Source organism: Bacillus rossius, chromosome 1, assembly GCF_032445375.1.
Source record: "Bacillus rossius redtenbacheri isolate Brsri chromosome 1, Brsri_v3, whole genome shotgun sequence".
Taxonomy (NCBI): Eukaryota; Metazoa; Arthropoda; class Insecta; order Phasmatodea; family Bacillidae; genus Bacillus; species Bacillus rossius.
Window position 1 is genome coordinate 379,280,027 of NC_086330.1, and position 22,581 is coordinate 379,302,607.

The 22,581-nt window shown below is 38.6% G+C and overlaps 1 protein-coding gene across 5 annotated transcripts in view; it reads left to right on the forward strand.

The window, feature by feature from the left end:
* LOC134528584 (influenza virus NS1A-binding protein-like) overlaps nucleotides 1–22,581 on the forward strand; it is a 145,497-nt gene that overhangs the window by 90,997 nt on the left and 31,919 nt on the right. Inside the window, exons 1-3 of one of the 5 annotated variants that reach the window (XM_063362331.1) lie at nucleotides 8,208–11,593; nucleotides 13,736–13,814; nucleotides 15,979–16,184. In XM_063362331.1, the coding sequence (XP_063218401.1) occupies nucleotides 13,778–13,814; nucleotides 15,979–16,184 (243 nt within the window). In that variant the 5' untranslated portion in view covers nucleotides 8,208–11,593; nucleotides 13,736–13,777. Of the gene's footprint in view, nucleotides 1–8,207; nucleotides 11,594–13,735; nucleotides 13,815–15,978; nucleotides 16,185–22,581 lie in introns of those variants that run through there. The other 4 variants (XM_063362333.1, XM_063362332.1, XM_063362334.1 and 1 more) reach the window with 4 other exon arrangements.

A 22,581-nucleotide genomic window follows, 5' to 3' on the forward strand; every position in this document is an offset into this window, starting at 1 on the left:
AAAGAATATGTAACCATTGGCCAGCGGTGTCAGTAACGTCAGATGTTGCTTCAATGACACAGAAGAGGGTTCATTAACGCCAGGCAGCACCCCGTGCGAGGCTAGGAGCGTCACAGACAACACTGAGCTGTGGAGGTTGTGTAGTGCAAGTGGAATAGGATTTTGGCGCAACATTCAATAAATTGTTATGAACTCCAAAACTTATTTTTTTAAATCTAATACAGAGTATTTCAATTCATATTTTAGCATAATGAAACAAATTTGTCACATATAAATATTTATTTGTTTCAGAAGGAAAAAAAAACCACTTATATTTGTTCCTAAATTTATTTTCAATCAGTGATAACCATATTTACTGTTTTCGAGGGATATATATATATTATTTTTGAACCTAATACGAGGACCAGACGGTATAATATAGAAATATTGTTACGCGGCGACTAGCGACGAGGCAGGCCGGACAGTCGGAGCGCCAGTCTGCAGGTGGCCCGCCCTGCTCTGACCTGCACGTCGAGGGTTTGGCCCTGTCTGCGTGACGCCATTGTTCTCCCAAGCGGGAACATGACCGGGCGCGGAAAGGGCGGGAAAGGTCTGGGGAAAGGTGGCGCCAAGCGTCCCAGGAAGACATCCAGCCGGCCATTCGTGGGCTGGCCAGTCGCGGCGGAGTGAAGCGCGTATGGGCCTCGTCTACCAGGAGACAACGAGGTGTGCTCAAAGTGTTCCCGGGAGACGTGACGTGATCTGCGATGCAGTCGCCGACACGGAGCACGCCGAGAGGAATTCGTGTACGTCTAGAAGAGGCTGCGCTTCACCATCAGGATTCTGATGACGCGACACTTCGAAGGGCTACGAGAACTTTCCAGAGCGGGACTGAGAGGTGTATAAACGGCGAGGCCGGCCCGCGAGGCATCCGGGACGGTGTTGTGTGCGCGGCGGACGAGTGAGTAGCAGGGTGTCCGCCAGGAAAAAAAATATTTCGTACCAACTTAGGCAAAAAAAAAAGTACTAGATTTGAAAAAAAAGTACTAAATTATGATTTGTTATGGTTTTATCAATTTAGGAAGTTATTATGGCATTGCAATGCTCGAACTTAAATATCACACCACACACACATACATTACATAGTTTTGAGTAATAATTACGCTTAATAATCAAACATATTGGAGTTACTGTAATATTATTATATTAAAGAAAAAAGTACTATATCTAGCAGGAAAGTACTGACTGTGGACACCCTGGTGAGTAGTGCGAGGCAGTGTGTGGGACAGAGGTGCGATGTGAGAGAAGAGCAGCAGAGACAGCCACTGTCTAGCCGAGCTCCAGTGGGGAGGGTCAGAAGTGGACAAACGAAGGTGTGATCAGTTTGTGGACGGACATTCAAATTTTTATAATGTAATTAATAGCGTAAATATTAGTCAATAAATAAAATTCTAGTTTATTAACAGGGCTATCCGTTTCCGGACTTGTTTCCCCACACGTATCAATATGTCTGTCCGAATATCATAGCTTCATTAACAGTGTCTGCCAAACAAAAAATTGGTTGTCTGTAAAGTCGGTTTACGGACGATAGTTTAACGTGACAACGTCATAACAAAACATTGATGAAATGATTGCATACTTTATGAATAAAATTGAATCATTTTTATTTTAATAATAAAAGAATAAATACTTGAAACTATACTAGTAATCAGATTTTTAAAATGCAAGAATAATTAACCTTTATTGCCGAAATTGTTGTTGTAATAAGCAATGAAAACCACATTAATTTTTCACTTCACTTTATAAACAGTCGAGTGGAAGAGATATAGATGAGGCGCAAGCGTACAATGAGCGTAACGGGACAATGTGTGTAACGGGACATAGCGTAACTGAACAATATGCGTAACGGGACACTTTTTCGTGCGTGCAACCGCCGCCGTTCATCGATTTATTAGACGTCACGTCAAAAAAAAAAAACTATTCTACACATCCAAAGCTGGCAGCTGCGCGACAGTTTATCGGATACTATTTATGGGTTGGAAGATTGTTTAAGTGGGCCACCAGTTGATCCACTGTTTTAAATAAAGAACGAAGACATAACGAGAATCGCTTGCCGAGCGCTCTGGCGCCAAGACTTGGCCCGAGAGGGCCGGTTTGAGTAACGGTACTTCCAAGGGCTGCTCGTGACGTCACTGCGGCGCAGGAACCGGCCAGCTGAGCTCTCAGCTAAGGGCAAAACCTACATCTTTCACTCGTTTTCACGCCGATACAGCTACTGTGTTGGAACATATATCAAACAGTTTCTTTATATCTCACACAGTTATGTGGCTGTCACAATTTGGAGAGGAAAAATAAATAACTTTGTTACGAGTATATATACATAATAACAGTTTCATGCGCATCGTGTTTCATGCTCGTGCAAGCGATTCGTCGGACAAATTCTAATAATACCTACTCGTATTTGTTTTTTTGTTTGCAAGGTAATTATATTATATTATAATTATACTATGTATGTTTGAAACTTATTTTAAGGATACTCCTAAAGTGACTAAGTGAGCATTTCTGAAGACGGTCATACAAATACCAATAATCTAATAATTTACTATATTGTAGACTAAGACGTTCATTTTTAAGTAGTGTAGAAACTACACGCTGTGTTTATTACCAATTCGGCCTTACTGATATGAACACGAGACGGGAGTGCATAAATTGACTAGAAAAAGAAATAAACCATGGCTCGAAAAATGCGCATACCATTGTATATTGCTCATATGCATGCAGTTATAACATTTTGTCACTCAAACAAGCACATTGACGAATATTAATATATCAGTTACCTTAATTTCTGGTTTTCTGAACAAGCTGTGCAAGCTTCTTCTGCCTTTTCTTTTCCGTGCTTGCAATTTTTGCTTGACGATTTAAATGCCGAAGTCTAATAAAAGTTCTGGTTCTTGCAAACTTCATTAAAACTTTTTTGTTAACATCTGGAAAATGTTCTACTAGTTTCACGAAAAAGTTTCGCACAACACCTTTTCCGTTCTGTAATCCTAACCCGTGATGTGTTTTAAATATTTCTTCAGCATGCTGTACAGTTTTCACAAATTTTTATGACGGGACAGTCAATTTTCCGCGACTCAGTATTTCTATCCATCCATCTATAAAAATCAAAACACACAATCCTACAGTAAACAGAGAATAAAATAAAATAAATCATAGCAACAAATAAAATTATGATAATTACCTTTGTTTTCTGTTTCTTCAATACTTTTTAGATTAGCGTCCTCGCTTGCATGAATCAAATATCCAGCTACATATGTTAATGCTTCATTCTCTTCCCATGACGTAGTCAAGGGCGTGAACAAATCATCTTGAACCGCCTCGTTTTCTTCGTTCTTGTTTTCTGGAATGTTTAAATTCAATTCGGTGAACATCTGGCTGGTCAGATATGGTTTTTGCTTCAAACTATCGTCTTCAACACATGCGCCTTGTGGCAGAGGAAGTTCAGATCCTAGTAACATTTGTCTGAACCTGTACTTGAAATCTGTTGGTGTAGGGTTATCGTAAGTACCGCCGATGCTTCTGAGGCGCGAAAAAAAACTTTCAAGTAAGTCCTGGTTTAAGCGACAAGTTATGATGTATTTCAGTGAGTTATTTTTCTGAAGATAATTGTGTAGACCAATTACAGATCGCACAGAAATTAATAAACCTTTCTGAAATGGCATCAATGTTTTGTGACCTACGATTCTCATGTTAAGAACCATCGCCTCCATTTCTGTAATTATTGACAATTGTTCTTCAATTCGAAAACCAAAAGCACTGTGCCACGGCTTACATTTATCGTGAATAAATCTTGAATTCATAACATCAAAAAACTTGTCAACTAATTCAAAGAAGTTACAGATTTCTGGATGTTCAGGATATTTCAAGGAAAGCCGTGTCGCTGTGTGATGCGAAAACAGCTGAACAGCAAATTTTACTTTCTGGCGAGTGTTCCCTTTTAGCTGAATATGAAGAGGAGTAAGTTTTGGAGACAATTTCAACTCTGTGTTTTCAATTATGGCTTGCACATGATCTTTCCTAATAACTGTTCCACAAGGGAGCTGTATTCCATAATCCAAAAAATTATTTCTCAACAACTTAATGGCATGTGGCATGTCTGCAAAAACCCACACAGGGTGGCTACTATGGGGATTTTCAAACGTTGTACTAGCTGGTGTTATATTTAGTTCTTTCCACAAGCCTATATTACTTCCGCCCATGTCACTGACCATCGCAACGACACAAAATGGCCGTTCCTCGAGCGCTCTTATAACATCGAAAAGAAGATCTTTTGTTATCTTTCTATCGAAGTCGTAAAATATTGGCTGTTTCCACTTTGAAGCTAGTCCTCGAGCCATTATTACTTGTGCGTTTATATTTGGCCCAAGTATTCTATCGTCACTTTGGTCGTAACATAATCTTGAATCTACACTCATCTCGTCAAATGACAATTGTTATGCGCTCTGTTTCAGTCATGATTTTAGTCGTAGCTTCAAGGACTGCTAACACTTCAGTTTGAATTCCTGGCATACATTTTAAATTCCTGGTCCATTTTCGAAGAGTTGACAATCCCGGAAGTGGCAAGCCTACTTTATTTTTCATGTAAAGATAGGCTTTCCGAGAAATTGATCTTAGAGTAATTGCTGCTGCTATGTCTTCTTTTCCCCAGCAGCATTTCTTTTTGGTTATGAATCTTTCAATTTGTTTTGGCGTGAAAACATTTTTCAAAATATTCCGCAATTCAGTTTTAACTAATTTTGGACATCGCTTATGCAGAATTTTAATTTTCAATAACTGTTGTTTCAACATTTTGTTTTCCATTTCCAAGCGCTTTTCAGATTCTCGCCTCCGTATTATTTCATTTTCCAGGTCAGATACTTTCATTTTTAATATCATTATTTCATTTTCCATGGCTTGCATTTTCGCTGACAAATAAGCCTCTGAGTTCACATCGTCTTCTGCAACTAACTGACAATTCGGAGTTTTTTGTTCATCATGTACAGTGTTACAATGCACCGAATCGTCCGATTTTCGTGCCTTTACAGATTTGTGTAATTCTTCCACAAGCTTCCTCTTCACGCTTCGCGAACGAAGACGTTTTCCTCTATAGTCTGAAGTGCATTCAGTTTTATTAGGTATGTTTGCATGTGGCACAGAACATTTTTTCAAGACTTTTCTTCTCTTCTGACCGGTCAGTTCCGCTTGTAAGTCTCTTTCAAAGTCCTCGGAAACGAAGTGATCCGAACAAATGCTAACATTCCTCGGATTGAACTTGTATTTTCTCTTGCAAGCTAACACCCACTTTATTGAAATGTCTGGATCTTCAGGAAATCTATAAAAACATAACGCACTGTCACCACGACCTGAAACGTTTCTGCAGGTCGCAACTGCACAAGCGGGCATTTTTATTACACAGTCACATCCACGACGAAGCACGAAAAAAATCCACTACGGCGTGCGACTACTGATCGCAGCAACAAAAAACTCGCAGCTCTCCCGTTTGTGCGGTTGTAATACCATTAAACTCCGAAACATAAGTAGGATAAGGAAACTACTATAAATAAATATAATTTTAAACCACTCCGATCTAACTACGAACTCATGCCGAAGTAAGGCGGGTAAAAATCGCGGTCTGGAACTGGCAATGCGTGGCATAGAGTAAGTAAAGGGAGAGGCGCCACTCCCATAGTAATGATCGTTTGCTTAAATTTGTAAACAAAACCCTTGCGATCATACCATTTCTTTGCAACTTGACAACGAAAAAATTACAGCCAGATACAACCTGAGAAAGGTTTAGCGTGTGATAGTTGGCACCGTTGTAGTCGTCATATTTTATATTTTTTCGATAAAGGCTACTGATATTGTAAAATTGCTTTATGTTAGTTCTTATAATGGGACGTTAAACTATTTCCGCAATAAAAAAAAAAGTTTTGATGTAAAGTAGATTCGAACTCTCAATCGTCAGTTTCGAGCCATGACGCCTATACCCACAAGACCACCAATCCATCTTAAAGTAGAATTATCAAGTGTATGTACTTATATATTATTTTTCTGCACTAGTATAGTCCAAATTAATTATACAGCCAGATTGAAACTGATGATCGTTTGGTAATGAATTTTATTTCTGTTTATTATATTTATTTTCCATTCCATTTTTATTTATTGTTTAATTTTCAACTTCAAAAACTACAGTAGCAGCCCTAGCAGGTAAAATGGAGAACGACAGGCCAACGTGCTCTAATTTTCGTTTTCGGCAATATGCCACGCAGCATCTAGTTTTCAGTGACATTTAATAAATATATACTTTTACTTTCAAATCCCATTATTACCACGAGACAATACAAAGATGGCCGTATGTAATTATAATAACTGGATATGTAGGTAATAAACTAAAGAGATCAAAACTTGTAATTTTTTTTCCGATGTTGGTGAAACATGGTATGATCTCAATTTTAAGGATTCAGTTTGTCCTATCTACTGTCACCCCCCTGATGCGTGGCAGTCAGCCCTAGACTCGGAGAGGGATGCGCCGCGGTGACGTCACGCGCGACCCTCCGGGGTACCGTTACTCAAAACAGGCGAGACGGCCCAACCTTCTTCTCTACCAGTCTTGCTCTGGCGCGACCGAGGCAGCAGACAGGGTTGTTTACTTCATATCGTTCCCGTTACTGCGGTCGCTGACGGTTGGACCAGTGACCTCGGCTCCCGGCGGTGATAACGGAACACTATGCCAGAAGGCCTTGGCCAGAAGGTTGGTTTCCGCCGTGTTTCCTCGCGTCTAGACGGCCTTAGTGGTTCTCCCCCATGGAAGTGGCAGGGTAGGTCAGCCACATTTAGAATACGGAGAAATCGTAATGATTCCCAGTGAGCACAGCTTCAAAACAGCACGAGCAGTGGCGGATCCAGGATTTTGGTTTGGAAGGGGCTTGACCCAGCTGAGGCTAGGCTTTATCAAGGCAAACATTAAAACAATAGTGGACCCAGATGCTTTTGGAGGGGGCTTGAGCCCCCTTAGCCCCCCCTCTGGATCCGCTACTGGGCACAAGCGTGGGTTTTTTTCGGGCAGGGTTAAGGCCCCTTCCACAATGACGCGGGAATGTAAAAACGGAAACGTATTACGGTGGACGGAAACGTAACAAAGTTCAACCAATGAGAACGGGTTTCACGTCAACAAAACCTTAATGTTATGAGAGAAAAAAAGAAACAGTGAGCGTTTCAGTACTCGCCAGAGACGTGTAACATTTAACCTCGGTATAAAGCAAATTCATGTTACGAATACACTTATAATAATAAATTTGGACACGAAATTGAACGTAGAATTCATTTAAGCAATCCCAAGCGTGATAAATACACCCAAAATGTGTTTTCAACTATATGTCTTAACGCGAATCACACTTAGTTTCCGCAGTTAGAATTCGCTGCCGGAACAGCTACGTCGACTGTTGAATCATTTGATTAGCAGACCGAAATTTTAAACTTTATCATGATACGGCTTTGTTAAAAGCGAAAAGAAAAAACAAAACAACTAATACCGAATTTGGAGCTGATTTTCTACAAGGAATTTTATTAACATACTGCTTATCTTGTTAAAATTAATTTAATACTATGAAGTTTCCCTTTGGCTTTGTGAACTTTGGTTCGCAGCACCGTGGTTGTTACACATTTCCGTTCTTTAACTTCCGTTGCATTCACGAAATATCTCCTAAATGCCGTACACCGACAGCTAAGATGGTACACACCAAGATGTTGTTTATATAAACTTAATATTCAAACCGCAATATACTTGTATACAGATTTTTTTTTACATGAAACAAACGTATTTAAAACGTAAACAAACAATGACTACCACCGCGACAAAATACCAGGCTACTGTTGATCGCACTTAGAAACGCAAGCGGAAGAGTTGGGTGCTTGCAGAACCCTTCTGTACGCTTCCGTGTCGTTGGACTAGGCTTTCCGCGTCACGTGTGGCCACGTCACGTACGAAATGCGACATGCGAGCCCCGACAAGGCTTCGGGTCACGTGGCCTGTACGGCACTGAGCCCCCCCCCCTACCCTCCCTCGTCAAGGACAAATCAAGCTTCCTCGCATGTCGTGTCACGTGTGGCCCCATTCCCCCTCCCCTCACCCACCCTCTTCCTTCTTCGGGCGGAACCTGTGGATGCGAACCGCCCACCCAGTGACGCCAGACGTACGAGAATTCCGGCACATGTACCGATTACCCGCTCGCTAGAGTAACGTATGCAGTTTTATTTTAATTCTTGAATCAACACTTAATTATTATTTTTTTTTTAAACAAATATGACTATTGTTTATAGGTTTATCAATCCAGTATCTTGACTGTTTTCTGGTAATTTGCGAATGATCCAAATAACAATGGCAAGCGAGAAAAGCTAGATAAGCCGTTACAAATTTAACTCGTTTGGCCTAAGCGAGTTGCGAGATGGAGCGATTACGAAGAACGTTAGGGGCGACTTTCCATCGCCTGGTGCTCCCGGGTTCGAGTCCTACATGTTAGAGATGAGAAACTAGTGCGTGCGGATGGTGTTGTGTTGGTGCGCGCGGCTTCCGTTTCGGGAACCTTCGATCAGTCAATTGGGCACGGCTTCATTGTTCCGAGCCGACAGCTGCCGCTCTCTGACGGCGCATGCGCAGAGCAGCGCTGCAGATGCGCGCACTACTGTGGCGCAGCTGCCTTCCCCTCCCCTCCCACTGTCATCCCCCCCTTATTCAAGCGAAGCTCTTCCAGACTCGTACCCCCACCAGTCCTCTTTCCCCCCCCCCTTCTTGTTCTCTCTCCCCTCCCTCGCTCGCCTCCACCAAAGCGGTCCTTGTCGGCTCGGACGTCCACGTGTGTGAACTTTAGTCGCCGCGTCTGCAGTGCTCGCTTTAGTTAACTGTGTCTGTGATGGATCTGTGCAGTTAGTGAACGCAAGAATTAAGACGCAGAGTCTCAACTTTTCTAGTTGTTGGTACTGATTCCTCGTTATAGGGGACTTTGTTGTTTAATTTAGAGTATCTCGTGGGAAGGCTGCATAGCATATGTCTTGTTTCATTATAGATATGTATATTTTTAACTTTTGACGTTTTGTTGCGTCTTGCAGTTCAAGTGAATTCACTAACAACGTGTATTTTGGCTGTCGATTTTAACTTCAACTTTTAATGTGAATATTTAGCTTCACTATTTTTTTTTTTTCACTTACCTATTTAGTTAAATCACAGTCAGTCGAAAATGATGGAATTTTTTCCTGGAAATATTATTTGTGGTTATTATTCATAATCGATTTTTGTGTTTGGAGTGTACGGTATAATGTGTGGTAATCTTTTTGGAAATATGTAGTTTTATTGTACAACGGCGTTATGCAATGCAGCCAAGCATATTGTTTCGAATGAATTAGTGCAAGTTTTATGTTAATCGTTTGGTACTTATGTAGGATGTTCTGTTGCTGTTTTAGTAGCTTTTTTTTTCTTGGCGTAGGACGAAACGGTCGATACGTTTGTAGAACGCACTTACGCGCCGTTTTCATAATAGTGTCGCACGGAATTCCTTTTGTTGGCCTCGACTAAAGTCAGAATTCACCCACGAACATAACTGCAAAGAGCCGATGTGAACTCTGCTGCAGGGCAGTCCAGACAGAGCGGTTGTTGAACCCGTCGTGAATCAGGTTAGAGAATGTCGACATCTCGCATCTTGGCCGCGGCCGCGTCCTTGTAGCAACAACTGGCGCTGGTTTTGTGCGCCGCGGTTCTAAATGCCAGCTATGCGTCTAGAGCCTCAACTTGAAATCTTAAAACTTGCAGGGGAAAAAATTTCATAATTTGGCTTGTTTGAAAATTCGAAACAAAATAACGTAAGGGCCTAGCCTTGTATACACTTGAAATGTGAATCTTAGAAATATTTTTAGAATTCATATATTCTAATATGGGTAAAAAATATTGGGGGGGGGGGGGGGGGGGGCAACCAAAGGCAACCAAAGGCAACCAAAGGCAACCAAAGGCACCAAAGGCACCAAAAGAAGTGAAAAATTGTAAATTCTTCATTTAGGTATATGCGTTGCGTACCACAGAACGTCCTAGGTTTGACACTTATAATTTTACGTTTATCATGCTGTAAATAAAATTGGAAGGACTCGTTAATTAACATATATCCAAATTAAATTTACTTCTCTAGTTTTCACACTATTTTCGAGTGTTACGTGAAAAGACACCGCGCAGTATTTCAATTAGCCGGCAGTGTGCTCTTTCTAAGGTAGAGCGCTCTCGTCGTCAAAAATGGTCAGACAGCGAGATTAGCGAGCAGACGAGAGATCATGAAACTATACGGTCGTGTTTGGATAAGTGCTTGTCCGGAACTGGAAGTAAACGAATTTATGTACTCGTGTACTTAAAGTTAAACGACGCCATTATCTAAAAAAAAAAGTAATTTGTATTTGATATATTTAAGTAATTTAAAGACTTCATAAATAATTTTCAATTTATATTTGACTTTGACTGGTATTTATAAATTGAATAAAAAAAAAATTAACGATCGTGAATCACGAAACAAGGTAGAATAAAAGTAATTTACCGTAAATTCGTGCGACATCAGTGAATTTTTGAAAATTAAAACTTTTACTGGCACATTGCTTGTACAATCAAAAAATTTATTTGTTGAAAAAAAAAATTAAAATAACCTGTTCGGCTGGCTAATACAGTTTGAAGAAGCCAAAAATTGAACCCGTCTGTATTCGTACCACAAGGGCAAGTGAAGTGGGCAAGGTCGCAAGTACACAACTGTACTATACGGACACGGTTTCTCTGAACGCGCCATCTTTCGTTACAACTGCAGGTTAATGGTACTGCAGGAATTAGATGCGTGAATCGGTTAAATTAAGGAATACAGTGTACACACCGTTATTTTTAATTAAAATATCTAATAATTTGGAAGTAGACACTGTGACTTCTTAAAATAGATATTTTAACATGTATCCTTATTCCTGTTCCTTTTGTTTACCGAGAGAGTGCATTGTCCTAACTATAAAAGGGCGAGAGCGCGAGAATAGTTTTCTCGCGAAATTATGTGAAAAAGCACTTGAATATTCTTTAAATTGAGACACTGCACTATATTATGTCGCCGCTTTGCTTTCGACAGTTCCGCCTCATTTCGCCGAAATAAGCCTGCATTATATTTTTGGCAGATCGTTGAAATGACGTCACGTAATGTGTACGTAGTACCTTTGAAACGCTTATCAGGCATATTTAGACCTTTGGTGTAATTTTCGTAGATTAAGCACGTATATTAAGCATAATGCGGTAACTAAATACGGTCTTGGAAGTTGTGAATCGTAAATCATAATTGGAATAGTTTGTAATCATTATTTTGTGTTGGTGCATTTAGGAACTTGTCATTGTTATTTTCAATGAATGTAAAATTTCGTTTATCTAATGTTTTTTTTTTCATTTATCATATTAGTTTTGTAGGAAAATTAAAATTTTTAATACTAGCATAAAAGTTTATTGGCAAGGTGTACTAAATTCAAGAAACGCATTTGCCGAAAATGTGTGTTCACATAGGGCATGATAAAATGTTGAAAGGTAACATTTTAGTTTGTTTACTGTTAGTGTTAGCTTATTGTTTTGTGCATTCACGATAAATTACGAATTACACACTGCTGTTAATTAATAACTGTTCTCAATTTTGAGGGTAATTTTCTAGTCTAGGTACCTTTTGGAAAAATTTAAAATAAATGTTCTGAAAGTGGTATTTTTTTAGTTCCTTATATTAAATTTTATGATTCTGTAATTCTTGTATATTTCAAGTAGTAAATAGTTTTACAGTTGGTTAGGTTATCTAGATTTAAAATGCATACTGGTTGGAACTGTTGGTTGTGTTACATTAGTGACTTAATATATTTTAGTGTTTTTTGGGTCAATTAGTAACCAAAAATACCATTTTTGGAATAGTTTCCTAGGAAAAGTTCGTACTCTAGGCAAATACAGATAAAGAGTCCTGAAGTGAAGTAGTTGGCTACCATTCACTGTAATAGTTATAAAAAAATTTCACGCCTGTCTTCCAGTAATACAGGATCAACGTGGAATGTACCACTGTAGACCTAGTTACTTTAAGAATAATTACCGGGTTTGGTGCTACCAGAAAGGAGAGTTGGGAAGGTCTAATGAGGAAATGTAAACATGGAGTAGATGGGAGTTCCCTTAAGGCCCTGCTACAATTGACTTGTCCCATGCAAATGTCCGTTGGACACTATTCGCCGATTGGTCCACGTGACCCTGTGATGTCATGTCTCTTGTCCCTTCGTCCCTATCCCACCGTATCCCATGCAGATGGCGAACTTTTATAATTTTGTCCCTTATTGATGTGTCCCATGCTGGAAAAACTTTAAAAACATGCGAACAAGAAGTAAACAAATATCGATGAAATGAAAAAAAAAATGTAAATACATAAGCGTGCAGGAAAATAGTAGTGGTGTAGTATACAAAAATAAACAAAGTAATTTTTGTAAATAGTTTGTGAATTGACTACTGTGAAGCTAAAATGGAAGTAACTACGGACGAGGTGGACAAGATATTAATAAGTGCTGTTCAATTACGCCCGGAATTGTTCAACATCAAAGACAGAAACTATAAAAACTATAATTATGCTCGTTGTTTACAAAACATTAATTTCTTCGGGGATTTTGTGGCCTCTCAAATAATAAATGGCCACAACACTTCACAAATATAAAAAAGTAACGTTAAAATGTCTCCCAAAACTACTGCACTCTAGTGGTGGTATTTGAAATGTTTACATTTGGACAACTTGGGACATAACTGTTGTGGCAGCACATTTTCATGAGAGCATGGGCCAAACTGCCATGATGGACCAAGGGACCAAGGGACATGGCAATTGTAGCAGGGCCTTAAGAGACACGGTTAAGTCACTAAAGTTCTCTCAAAACATTTTCTACGAGGCCAGTGACTTAAGCTTTACTGGCATAAACTTGCAATTATTGGAAAGGTACATTGAAGTATCGTCAAATTCTTGTTAAACAAAATACTAGTAGTATTGTTTTTATTTTCTGACTACAAGGATTTTTATGGTTTATTGTGTATAAATTAATTTTTATATTAAGGATAATAATACCTAGTAAATCACAAATCATAATGAAAAAAATTCCATATTCTTAATGCAGATATTCCAAGGTATATTCTAGTGAAATTCAAATTCATACTCCAGTGAGAGTATTTATGATAGGCTACTTAGGCCTAATAATTTTGTGAGCTGACATGAAGGTATTAGCATTAGTCTACACATATAAAATACCATTAAACCAAAAATGTACAGCTCTTGAAATGAAACAAAAAAAATAGTACCTAGTGAAAGTTAATGCAGAAGTTGTTTGCTTGGTAAGGTTGTAACTATCATGTTTAATTTCAAAATGAGAATGTTTTAGGAAGTATGATGAATCCTTTAGAGGTTATGTATGCAAAAACAATAAATCCTGTGTACTTTGTGGACAGTAACGTGATAAGCCATTCAGTGTCGCAAGTCTTGCAACATTTTATGGACACTATTAAATAGTGTATTCAACCTGCTATTTTCACTGAGGTCAAGCAAATTTTTTTATCTGCTATTATTCCTCTTTCTATAATAGCCTACCTGAATTATAATTCAGTCTGTTTTGTCATATGATTGGGTCATAACAAATTTTGATACCAAATATTTCATTGTGTTATCAGTGCATAGAACCTTGAACGAAGAGAGACTACAAGATACCCATCATGGCTCCAGTCGTCAGTTCTAACTGTTTACTTACTAGTAAGTGTTGGTACAGTTTTTTTTAAACCTAACTTTCTATATGATTCTGATGGTTTTATCAACTTCAAAGTTTTAAGTTCCATGTAAAAGTTGTGTATTGGTTGTAGCCCTTGGAATTGGTTTTAAATTGTGGTGGGTAAACTGTAACCTACTCATGATTGATAATATATATGTTTTTTTCCCTGAAAGTTCAGATGCAGAAGATGTATAGGGAATAATTAAGTCACTGCACATTAATTTCACATTGTATTCATGTATTAAAAAGCTCAAACGAAACAAGATTGGTTGGTGTTTGTCTTAGTGTTTAGTAAACGCTTCAAAACAAATTATTATAATGTACAGCAGTGTATTAGTTGTACTTGATGTTGCATACATTGTTTCTATGTATCTTAATTTAAAAAAAGTATATTTTCAATTGAAATTCGCTTAAAATTCTTTAGGAGTTTGATACTGCTGGGCCGTGCTTGTTTCGCACCATTGCTGTGAATGATTGGGACAGTTGAACACTTAAGTAACATTTAGACCAAGTTGTAATTATAACATCCAATGAAAATGGTTGCCATGAAGCCACATCAAATAAGTGATGTTTTGGTGACATCATTCGCTATGAAATTGTTCTTTTAACTAGTTGAATTTGAAGCAGTTAAATATATGTTTTCATTACATTGTGAAATTGTTTTGTATGTTCATAGTTATTTGTTTCCTAAAGTAGAGAGTACTCTGGTGGTGTTCATTCGGGGAGGTTCACTGGTTCCATCCCAGCTCCTGGCATGACTAGATGTGTGATTCCCAGTCGGTGCACAAGTTGTCCCGAGCCCACTACAAGTGTTGGATGTCCCTCTGCTTTAAGGGCGTATGTCCCGTTCCAGGTCATGATTTTAGATTTATATTAATCACTGATCAACTTTTAGACATTTTCGATTGTTTAACTTTCACGAAATGAAAAATATATATAGTTGCATACTTTGTGCATAATTAGCTGCCAAAGTTACATTTTTAACCTTTTTGGGTTGTACAAATAAGGAGAATTTAATTTTTTGCAGAACTGAAACTTTTTAGGATTAACTGCAATGCCACTGGCTACTTCAAGAAATGGTTTGCATTTCTATCACAAAAACTCATTTCATGTTTCTTGGCTGTCAAGATCATAAAAATTTTGAGAATTTTGAAATGTCAGGTAAAATTAATTAATATTTTCTGAAAGAAATGCAAACCATTTCTTGAAGTAGCCAGTGACATTGCAGTTAATCCTAAAAAGTTTCAGTTCTGCAATAAATTAAATTCTCCTTATTTGTACAACCCAAAAAGGTTAAAAATGTAACTTTGGCAGCTAATTATGCAAAAAGTATGCAACTATATATATTTTTCATTTCGTGAAAGTTAAACGATTGAAAATGTCTAAAAGTTGATAAGTGATTAATATAAATCTAAAATCATGACCTGGAACGGGACATACACCCTTAATCTGCTGAGCAAAAAATGTCAGGTGTAAAAACTTTGAAACTCCTGTTGCATGTTACAGCTAGCTACCAGTGGTTATATTTCATGGAATGCTGCAGGTTATTCAGGGTTCGTACGCCTTCTTCAATATCATTACAAAAGTCCTTAATTTTTGTCTTTTAATTGAATGACAGCCCTTAAAAGTCTTATATTCAACTGAGAATTCGTAACAAAATTTATAAAGACAGATAGCATACAAATTAATAAGTGTGAGCATTTTAACGTTCTGTTTCAAATCTGGCAAAAAAAAAAACTCTTTGCGCATGCACAGTACAATTGGCAATGTCGGGAGTATATATTATGAACAAAAAAGATTTTGAAATGACTTCTGACTTCCTCCCTACACTCGTGTCCTCAACACCCCCCCCCCAACTAACCCAACCCATGACACACTAGGGGCATCAACAAAGAAGAGACACTCGAGCAAAGGAACAGTCGACTACAACTGCTTTATTTCAGCGCGACATCCTCCCCTCCCCTGCTCCCCACTTCTTTCCCAACCTGCTGCTTGATGAAGGGAGGGCAAGGAAAATGTACTTCAACTATGAACTGAAAACGCGTCTTGCTTTGAACTCGCAGTTGCTTGGCATCTGGGTCGTATACCGGATCAAGAGAATGAGTGCAGGTTGGAGTGGTCACACGCGTGCTCTGTTGTGTCCCCCAGAGGAGGCCAGCAGGGCGGTCGCGGAGAACGGCAAGCAGGCGATGGCGAAGCAGCCGCCCCAGCCGCAGCCCCAGCCGCAGCCCGAGTCCCCCGGCGAGGTGCAGTTCTCGGGCCTCGTGTTCCAGGACGAGCAGCACAGTCACTGCACCATGCAGGGCCTCAACATGATGCGCAAGAACAAGCACTTCTGCGACGTCATCCTGCACGTGAGTGTCGCCGCTACCTCCCGTGCAACATTGAAGTTATTTAGTGGAATCGAGAAATACAGAAAATGGTTGTTGACTCGCCGGTACCTCCCGTGCGAGATGATGCCTGGACTGACATCGAAGTTACTTAGTTGAATCGAGAAATACAGAAAATGGTTGTTACACAGCAGAATGGAAAAGTATTACCCAGTGATATCCCTCTGTTTAAATCAGGGTTCATATGTCTCATTATCGTTAAAATGTCCTCATTTGGATTTTTGTAGTTTTAGTTCTGTCCCCTTACATGTCCTTTAATTTTGCTATGCATCTGCAATACTCCTTAATAAACATGTTATTTCATTAACACTAAAACTATTGCAGTGCAGGACCTAAAATATTCAGGAAATGTTTTGGTATCATGGAGTTTTTTAATTTTACGCTAAAATTGGCAACGTAAAATCTAGAGAAAACTTATGGGCAGAATTAACACTCTTGTAATCAGTTTGCCACATTCCACCGGAAAAATGTAAAGTAAATAAAAGTACACTCGGCAGCCAAAAAAAACCAGATACTTGATATTTTTGATATTAATGGCTGATTGAGTTATATGTTGGTTTTTGTAGTTAGGGTAGGAGATAGGCTCGGGGTATCGCTCATTTGTCTTGGGATGCTTTACCAAACTCAACTACTTTTCAACTGTTAGTAGGTTTTTGTAGCTCGTATAATCCTTAATTTTTTAACTGTGTTTTCTGTCATTTATAAAATTTTTTCTATTCTGGTCAAAGAATGATGGTTCTTTCGAACTAAGATGTAGCCCTAGATGATGCCTTGGCAAGAGAAAGCCAGAGCGACACTTGGAGTAGCTAGTCCACTGTTCATGACGCACTCCAGCGTACCGGGAGATAGGCAACTATGAGCGGAGGGCCGGCAGTGGCTGACAGAGGGCCACAACTAAATCTGAAGGTCGATTTATCATGCTCTCAGTATTGAGAGATTGCCATTTAACTGCGCCAGAGGTTCGGGACAGGCTTCAAATGGTGCGAAATACACATGGAGCATGTACTTGGGCGAGGCGCCCCGTGGCGGGCCACAACTGCTGAGAAAAAGGATATTATTTGTCAAGCAGCAATTGGATGTGGAGCAATGGGGGAGTATTTCAATTCACAGACAAGACTCGCTTCGGTCTATACCATTCAGACGGTCGAGACAGTGTGTGATGATGACCAGGGAAGCGATTTGCTCAACGTTCTCTTCATGAGTCACAGCCTTTCCAAAGGCAATCAGTTATGTTTAAGGCCCCTGCCCACCTGGGCACACACACGGCGCGCAGAGCTTCAGGAAAAAAAATGTGATTTTAAAACAACTCAAGATATCCGAGTGGGGTCTGCTTACGAAAAGCATTTAACAGTTCGCTGAGGGCCGAAAAGTACTTTTGATTTCGGATTAATAACAGAGTATTTTTTAGGTGTAAAAAAACCAGTACAGATTCTTGAAAACACTTAAGAGACTTGCATTACACCTTTATCTTCCCATCTCAGCCATGTAATGTTACGGTCACCGCTCATGTGCACGACGAGAAGACTGCGCGTCAGTCCAGACGAGACACCGCGCTAGAAGCACCGGCGAGCGTCGCCTCACTAACACACATACACCCCTGATGAGGCGGGCCCCTAAGGATACATTTCCTTGCTGATACTGAACTGATTTTCTTTGATAATGGGGCTCTTGACTGCCCAGATATACTTTGAGAAAGTGCTCCTAGAGGCTGTGATCCCGTTTGCTCAATTTATTGGTGAACAGTTCATTTTGGTGCAGGATTTTGCACGCCCGCATAACACAAGAATTTTCACAGAATACTTCTTGGGGCACATGGGAATGACAGTTCTGGACTGGCCTGCACAATCTCCTGATATAACTCGGCCAAGATAACAATGTATCTCGAAAGAATGCGGTCGCGCGCGAGAGAGACAGAGTAAGTAGCTGACCTGGCCAATCGGTGACGAGCAGCAGGTGGCGAGCCGGCTATCGCCAAGTACAGTCAGCGATGCGTGACAAGTGAACACGTCAGTTCATCCGGTGTGGTTAACGTGTGAGTTCGCGAATTGGAATGTAAGGTTGCTGCTTGCGTTATCAACTATCGAGTGGAATATATGCATTAATAACGTTATACAGTAATGGCATCATCTAGGATAACGCGTCTGACTATTCATAGTCAAGCACGTGAAATTATAGGAAATGTTATTTAATATTTTGATGCAGAGAAGCTTGCTGGAAAACACGCACATCCCATCGAAAATGCTACAAAACGAGCTGCAGCTGCGACTGGAAAATCTGTGGGAACAATATGCAAAATACGTAAGGAAATGAGCATAGCAAAACTAACAGATACACGAGTATGTACACCGGGCAAACAACGGAAGACAAGCCGTAAAAAAATTGTTCTGGATGATTTTGTAGTGGTGCACCGATATGACTTTACCGATTACCGATTCGATTACCGATTATGAGAGCAATAATCGGCAGATACCGATTCAGTTACCGATTATGATGAACAAATTTTTTTAAGTGTAATAATGCACACAAAATTTTTTATTCCCATGTGAATTTAATAACAAAGTTAGGTAAAATTAAGAATACAGTTATAATAACAGTATAAAAATATATAAAATACACTATTAAGTCATTGCAAAGTGTAAATTAAATTAACTTCTATTTATATTTGTTATTGTAAACAACTTGAACTACAGTCTAATAATTGTAATTTACAGTGGGTAAGTTTTTGTTGCGGAAAACTAGCATTATTATCGACTATCACATAAGGTTGCATCGAGAAATTACCGTTTAACAATGTAAACATGTTGCTATATTTTGTTCACTTGAGTTTAAAGAAAAATGTTTCCACACTTTACTTTTTTTCTCCCTAGTCGCCATCTCACTATAATTATATAAAAATGACTCAAAACCAATTGTAGCACATGTGATTTTATTAATGTTGACTGAATGTATAAAATTATAAATACTTTTTCATTTTTCACGTCAAATACAAATAACACAACAACGGATAATGTTACCAAAGACGACGAAGACAAAGAAGACGACCATAACGAGTTTGTAAAACGCAGTGATAAACTCTGAAAGCTATCGGGACCACGATTTTGAACCGCTACTACGACTCGAAAAGATCGATTCTCATAGAATACACTGCAAATGCTTGTGGTATTTTGATTGCGTGCCATCTATTTTACGTCTCTGGCTATAGGTAATGTACAAGGCCACTAAACAAAAGACAAAACAAAAGACGAAACGTAAATAAACGTGTAGGAAAAATGCATTTTTTGTTGTTCGAGGCAATGAGATTTATTAAACTTAACGAAATATCTGTAATCTTGATATGACGGAGTTAGATGAATTTTGTAATATATACAAATATTGCCGTATTTCGTCCTAAAATGTGTAACAAAATATTACACGGTAAAAACCTTAATTACGCCGGGACGTAGATAATCGGCAAAGTAATCGTTAAGATAATCGCCGATTACGATTAATCGGTAAGTACCCATAATCGCCGATTACGATTCATCGGTATCCGCATCGGTGCACCACTATGATTTTGATTTGTGTGTTGTTTGACGTACAGTTCAAAACTTTTATGCCTATCGAAAGGAAGTGCCAACATTGAAGAAATTACTGTATGTATTGCGGAAAGAAATTGATTTTGCTGGCCGGATGCCATTCCATTTATTTATATGTTCAACAAACAGCAATTGTCTACTTGTTATGTTTGTGGACCAGTTGCTGTTTGCATGTAACCTGAAGGTACCTATATTCTATTTCTGCGGATGTGTATGCTATAACAAACGTATTTCACTTGAATATGTAGGAAATAGGTGGAACGAAACGTGTAATCAGCTAATATAGTGGCTGTGTTATTGACGTAGGTCCACAACAGTTTTCACTGAGTGTACCGCTCCCGCCTGTAGTGTGTTACTCAGGGAGGGGACTGGAGGAGGTGTCACGACACTTCCCCTCACGGGATACATTGTTAGCTTGGGGGCGTTATATGAATCCGATATAGCATTTGTGGAATATTTTAGGGATGTCTGTTGGGCATCAACGTCCTTCTGCTAGTGACTAAAATCAGATTCAAATTGCTCTTCGTGAAGAATGGGATGCTGTGCTTGTGGAGTACGTTCAAAATGTAATTTCTTCTATTCCTTGACAGGGTTAGAGCCCTTCACCGTGCAAGGGGCAGTACCAGTTACTAGGCCGTCCTTTGTCAGAAAACCTAATGATTAGACCTGAAAAAAACCGGGTTCATTTCGTGTTATGCTAAAATTCAAATAATTATACCTTAGTGCGGCTTCTGTCTTTGGTTCACTGTTAATCTGGAAGAATGAGGGCCAATTAGAGATACTCACTCATAGAAGTGTCGAATCACAGGCCACCCAGTCGAGACGACTCACAAGTAAGCAGCCAATGAACAGTTGGCATTTGCCCGAGTGTGTAGAGGAAATTGGAGTCCATCCTGGAGGTCATTGAACCAGCATATTTTTACGGTCTCTGCTAATTATGTTACATACATTCCTGGTTGGCCCGGATAATACAACCCAGAAAAATGACACTTTAAAACTTACTGTTGTTATTAGTTACTTAAAGATTGTTTTTAAGTTAAGTCTTCTAACCAAAATGAGTTATTTGGTAAAGATTATATTTTGATAAATAAAACATTTTAAAACTTCCTTATGTTTTTTACATTCTTAACAAACAAAAAAAAAACACAACACAATCTTAATTTGCACACAGAACTAACCACAGTTCAGTAATCTGATCAAAGTTCGTTAATTGGAAAAGTTCTTATACTGATGGAATTATTTTCTGATAAATAAAAAGAACTTAAAATATTTAGCAACACAGTTCCAGCTGAACTTCATAGTTTGGTGTTGGTCGATATAAAAAAAAATAAGTCCCTGGGTTAATTCACTTAATGAGGTACGTCCTCACATGGAAATTTTTACCTGGTGGGTAAGAAGGGTCACCCATGCTGATGCCTGTAGTCAAATTTTAAGTTAAAATTCAAAAAAATTAATAAAAAAATTGGTTATCTGTAAAGTTTACGGACGATAGTTTGTGACGTCATAACAAAACATTGATGAAATGATTGCATACTTTTATGAATAAAATTGAATCATTTTTATTGAATAATCACTATTTTGTATGGATACAAAGAAGGAGTGAAATGAAATCTACAATTTCATTGATAAATTTACTTTTATTTGCACTCATTAATTAAAATATGATTATTACTTTAATGAAGAGATTATTTTAACTATAACTTTTATACATGTTTGCTATTTAACTTCTTCCAATCTGTGTTATTCTTTTAAGGATAGGTGGATGATAGGAAAACTAGGATACGAATGGGAGTGTTTCAAGGATGATGTGAAGGAAAATGGCTTACCCAACACCAAGATGCAGTCAAAAATAATATATTTGCGCCACGGACTCTGCAGAAATGCTAGGAGGAACGGGTTAGCAAAGAGAAATGAAAATGTTACATTGAAATGCATGAAAACAGAATTTCGCCACGGACTCGGTCGCAATGCTAGGAGGTTCATGTTAGCAAAGAGCAATATAAAATGAGCGTAATGGGATACAGCGAAACGGGAAAATTTACGTAACGGGACACTTTTGCGTGCGTGCAGCCAGCGTTCATCGATTTATTAGACGTCACGTCAAAAAAGGTAACATTTCGGCCTGGCCCTGACCAGCAGGTGTGAAGTGAGCTATTTGTAGATTTACTTAATTTTTTTCTGGCGAGCCGCCCACGACATGGCCGCACGCAGCGATGATCAAGTAACAAATTATTAATATAAGTTACGGTTTATGGTAGACTTTGTTTAAATAGCAAATAAAGAAAGTAATTCTTAGCACAAATTTAAAAAAAAATGCATTTACTAGAATTCTGGTAAAAGATTGCAGTGCCTGTTTTTTTTTTTTTTTTTTTTTGCTGCTGTGTGTATGTTAAACCTGTCAACACACTGTTAAGGATGAGTTACTAAAAATATACGACTATTTGTGTACATCTAATGTTCAGTAAAATTCTTTAGGATCGCCTTTAAATCTTTTTAATTTTAATTTATGTAAAAAATGAAAGAACTATGTAAATTAAATTTGTGCTACTTAACGTACAATCAGTTGTGGAATATCTTCTGGTTTCCGTGGATTTTATCAGGGAAAGTTATAAATTGGCAGCAGTACGTATGTTCCAGTGATGCAGATAATTTAAAAAATTCATTAGCCTATAAAAATATTTTGTGGCTCATTACATTAGTAATTAGTGTCTCTGTAGGTACAGCTGTGATGCTCTTGTATTCAGTATCAAACTGAATTTAATTATAATAAGATGATCAGAGTAATT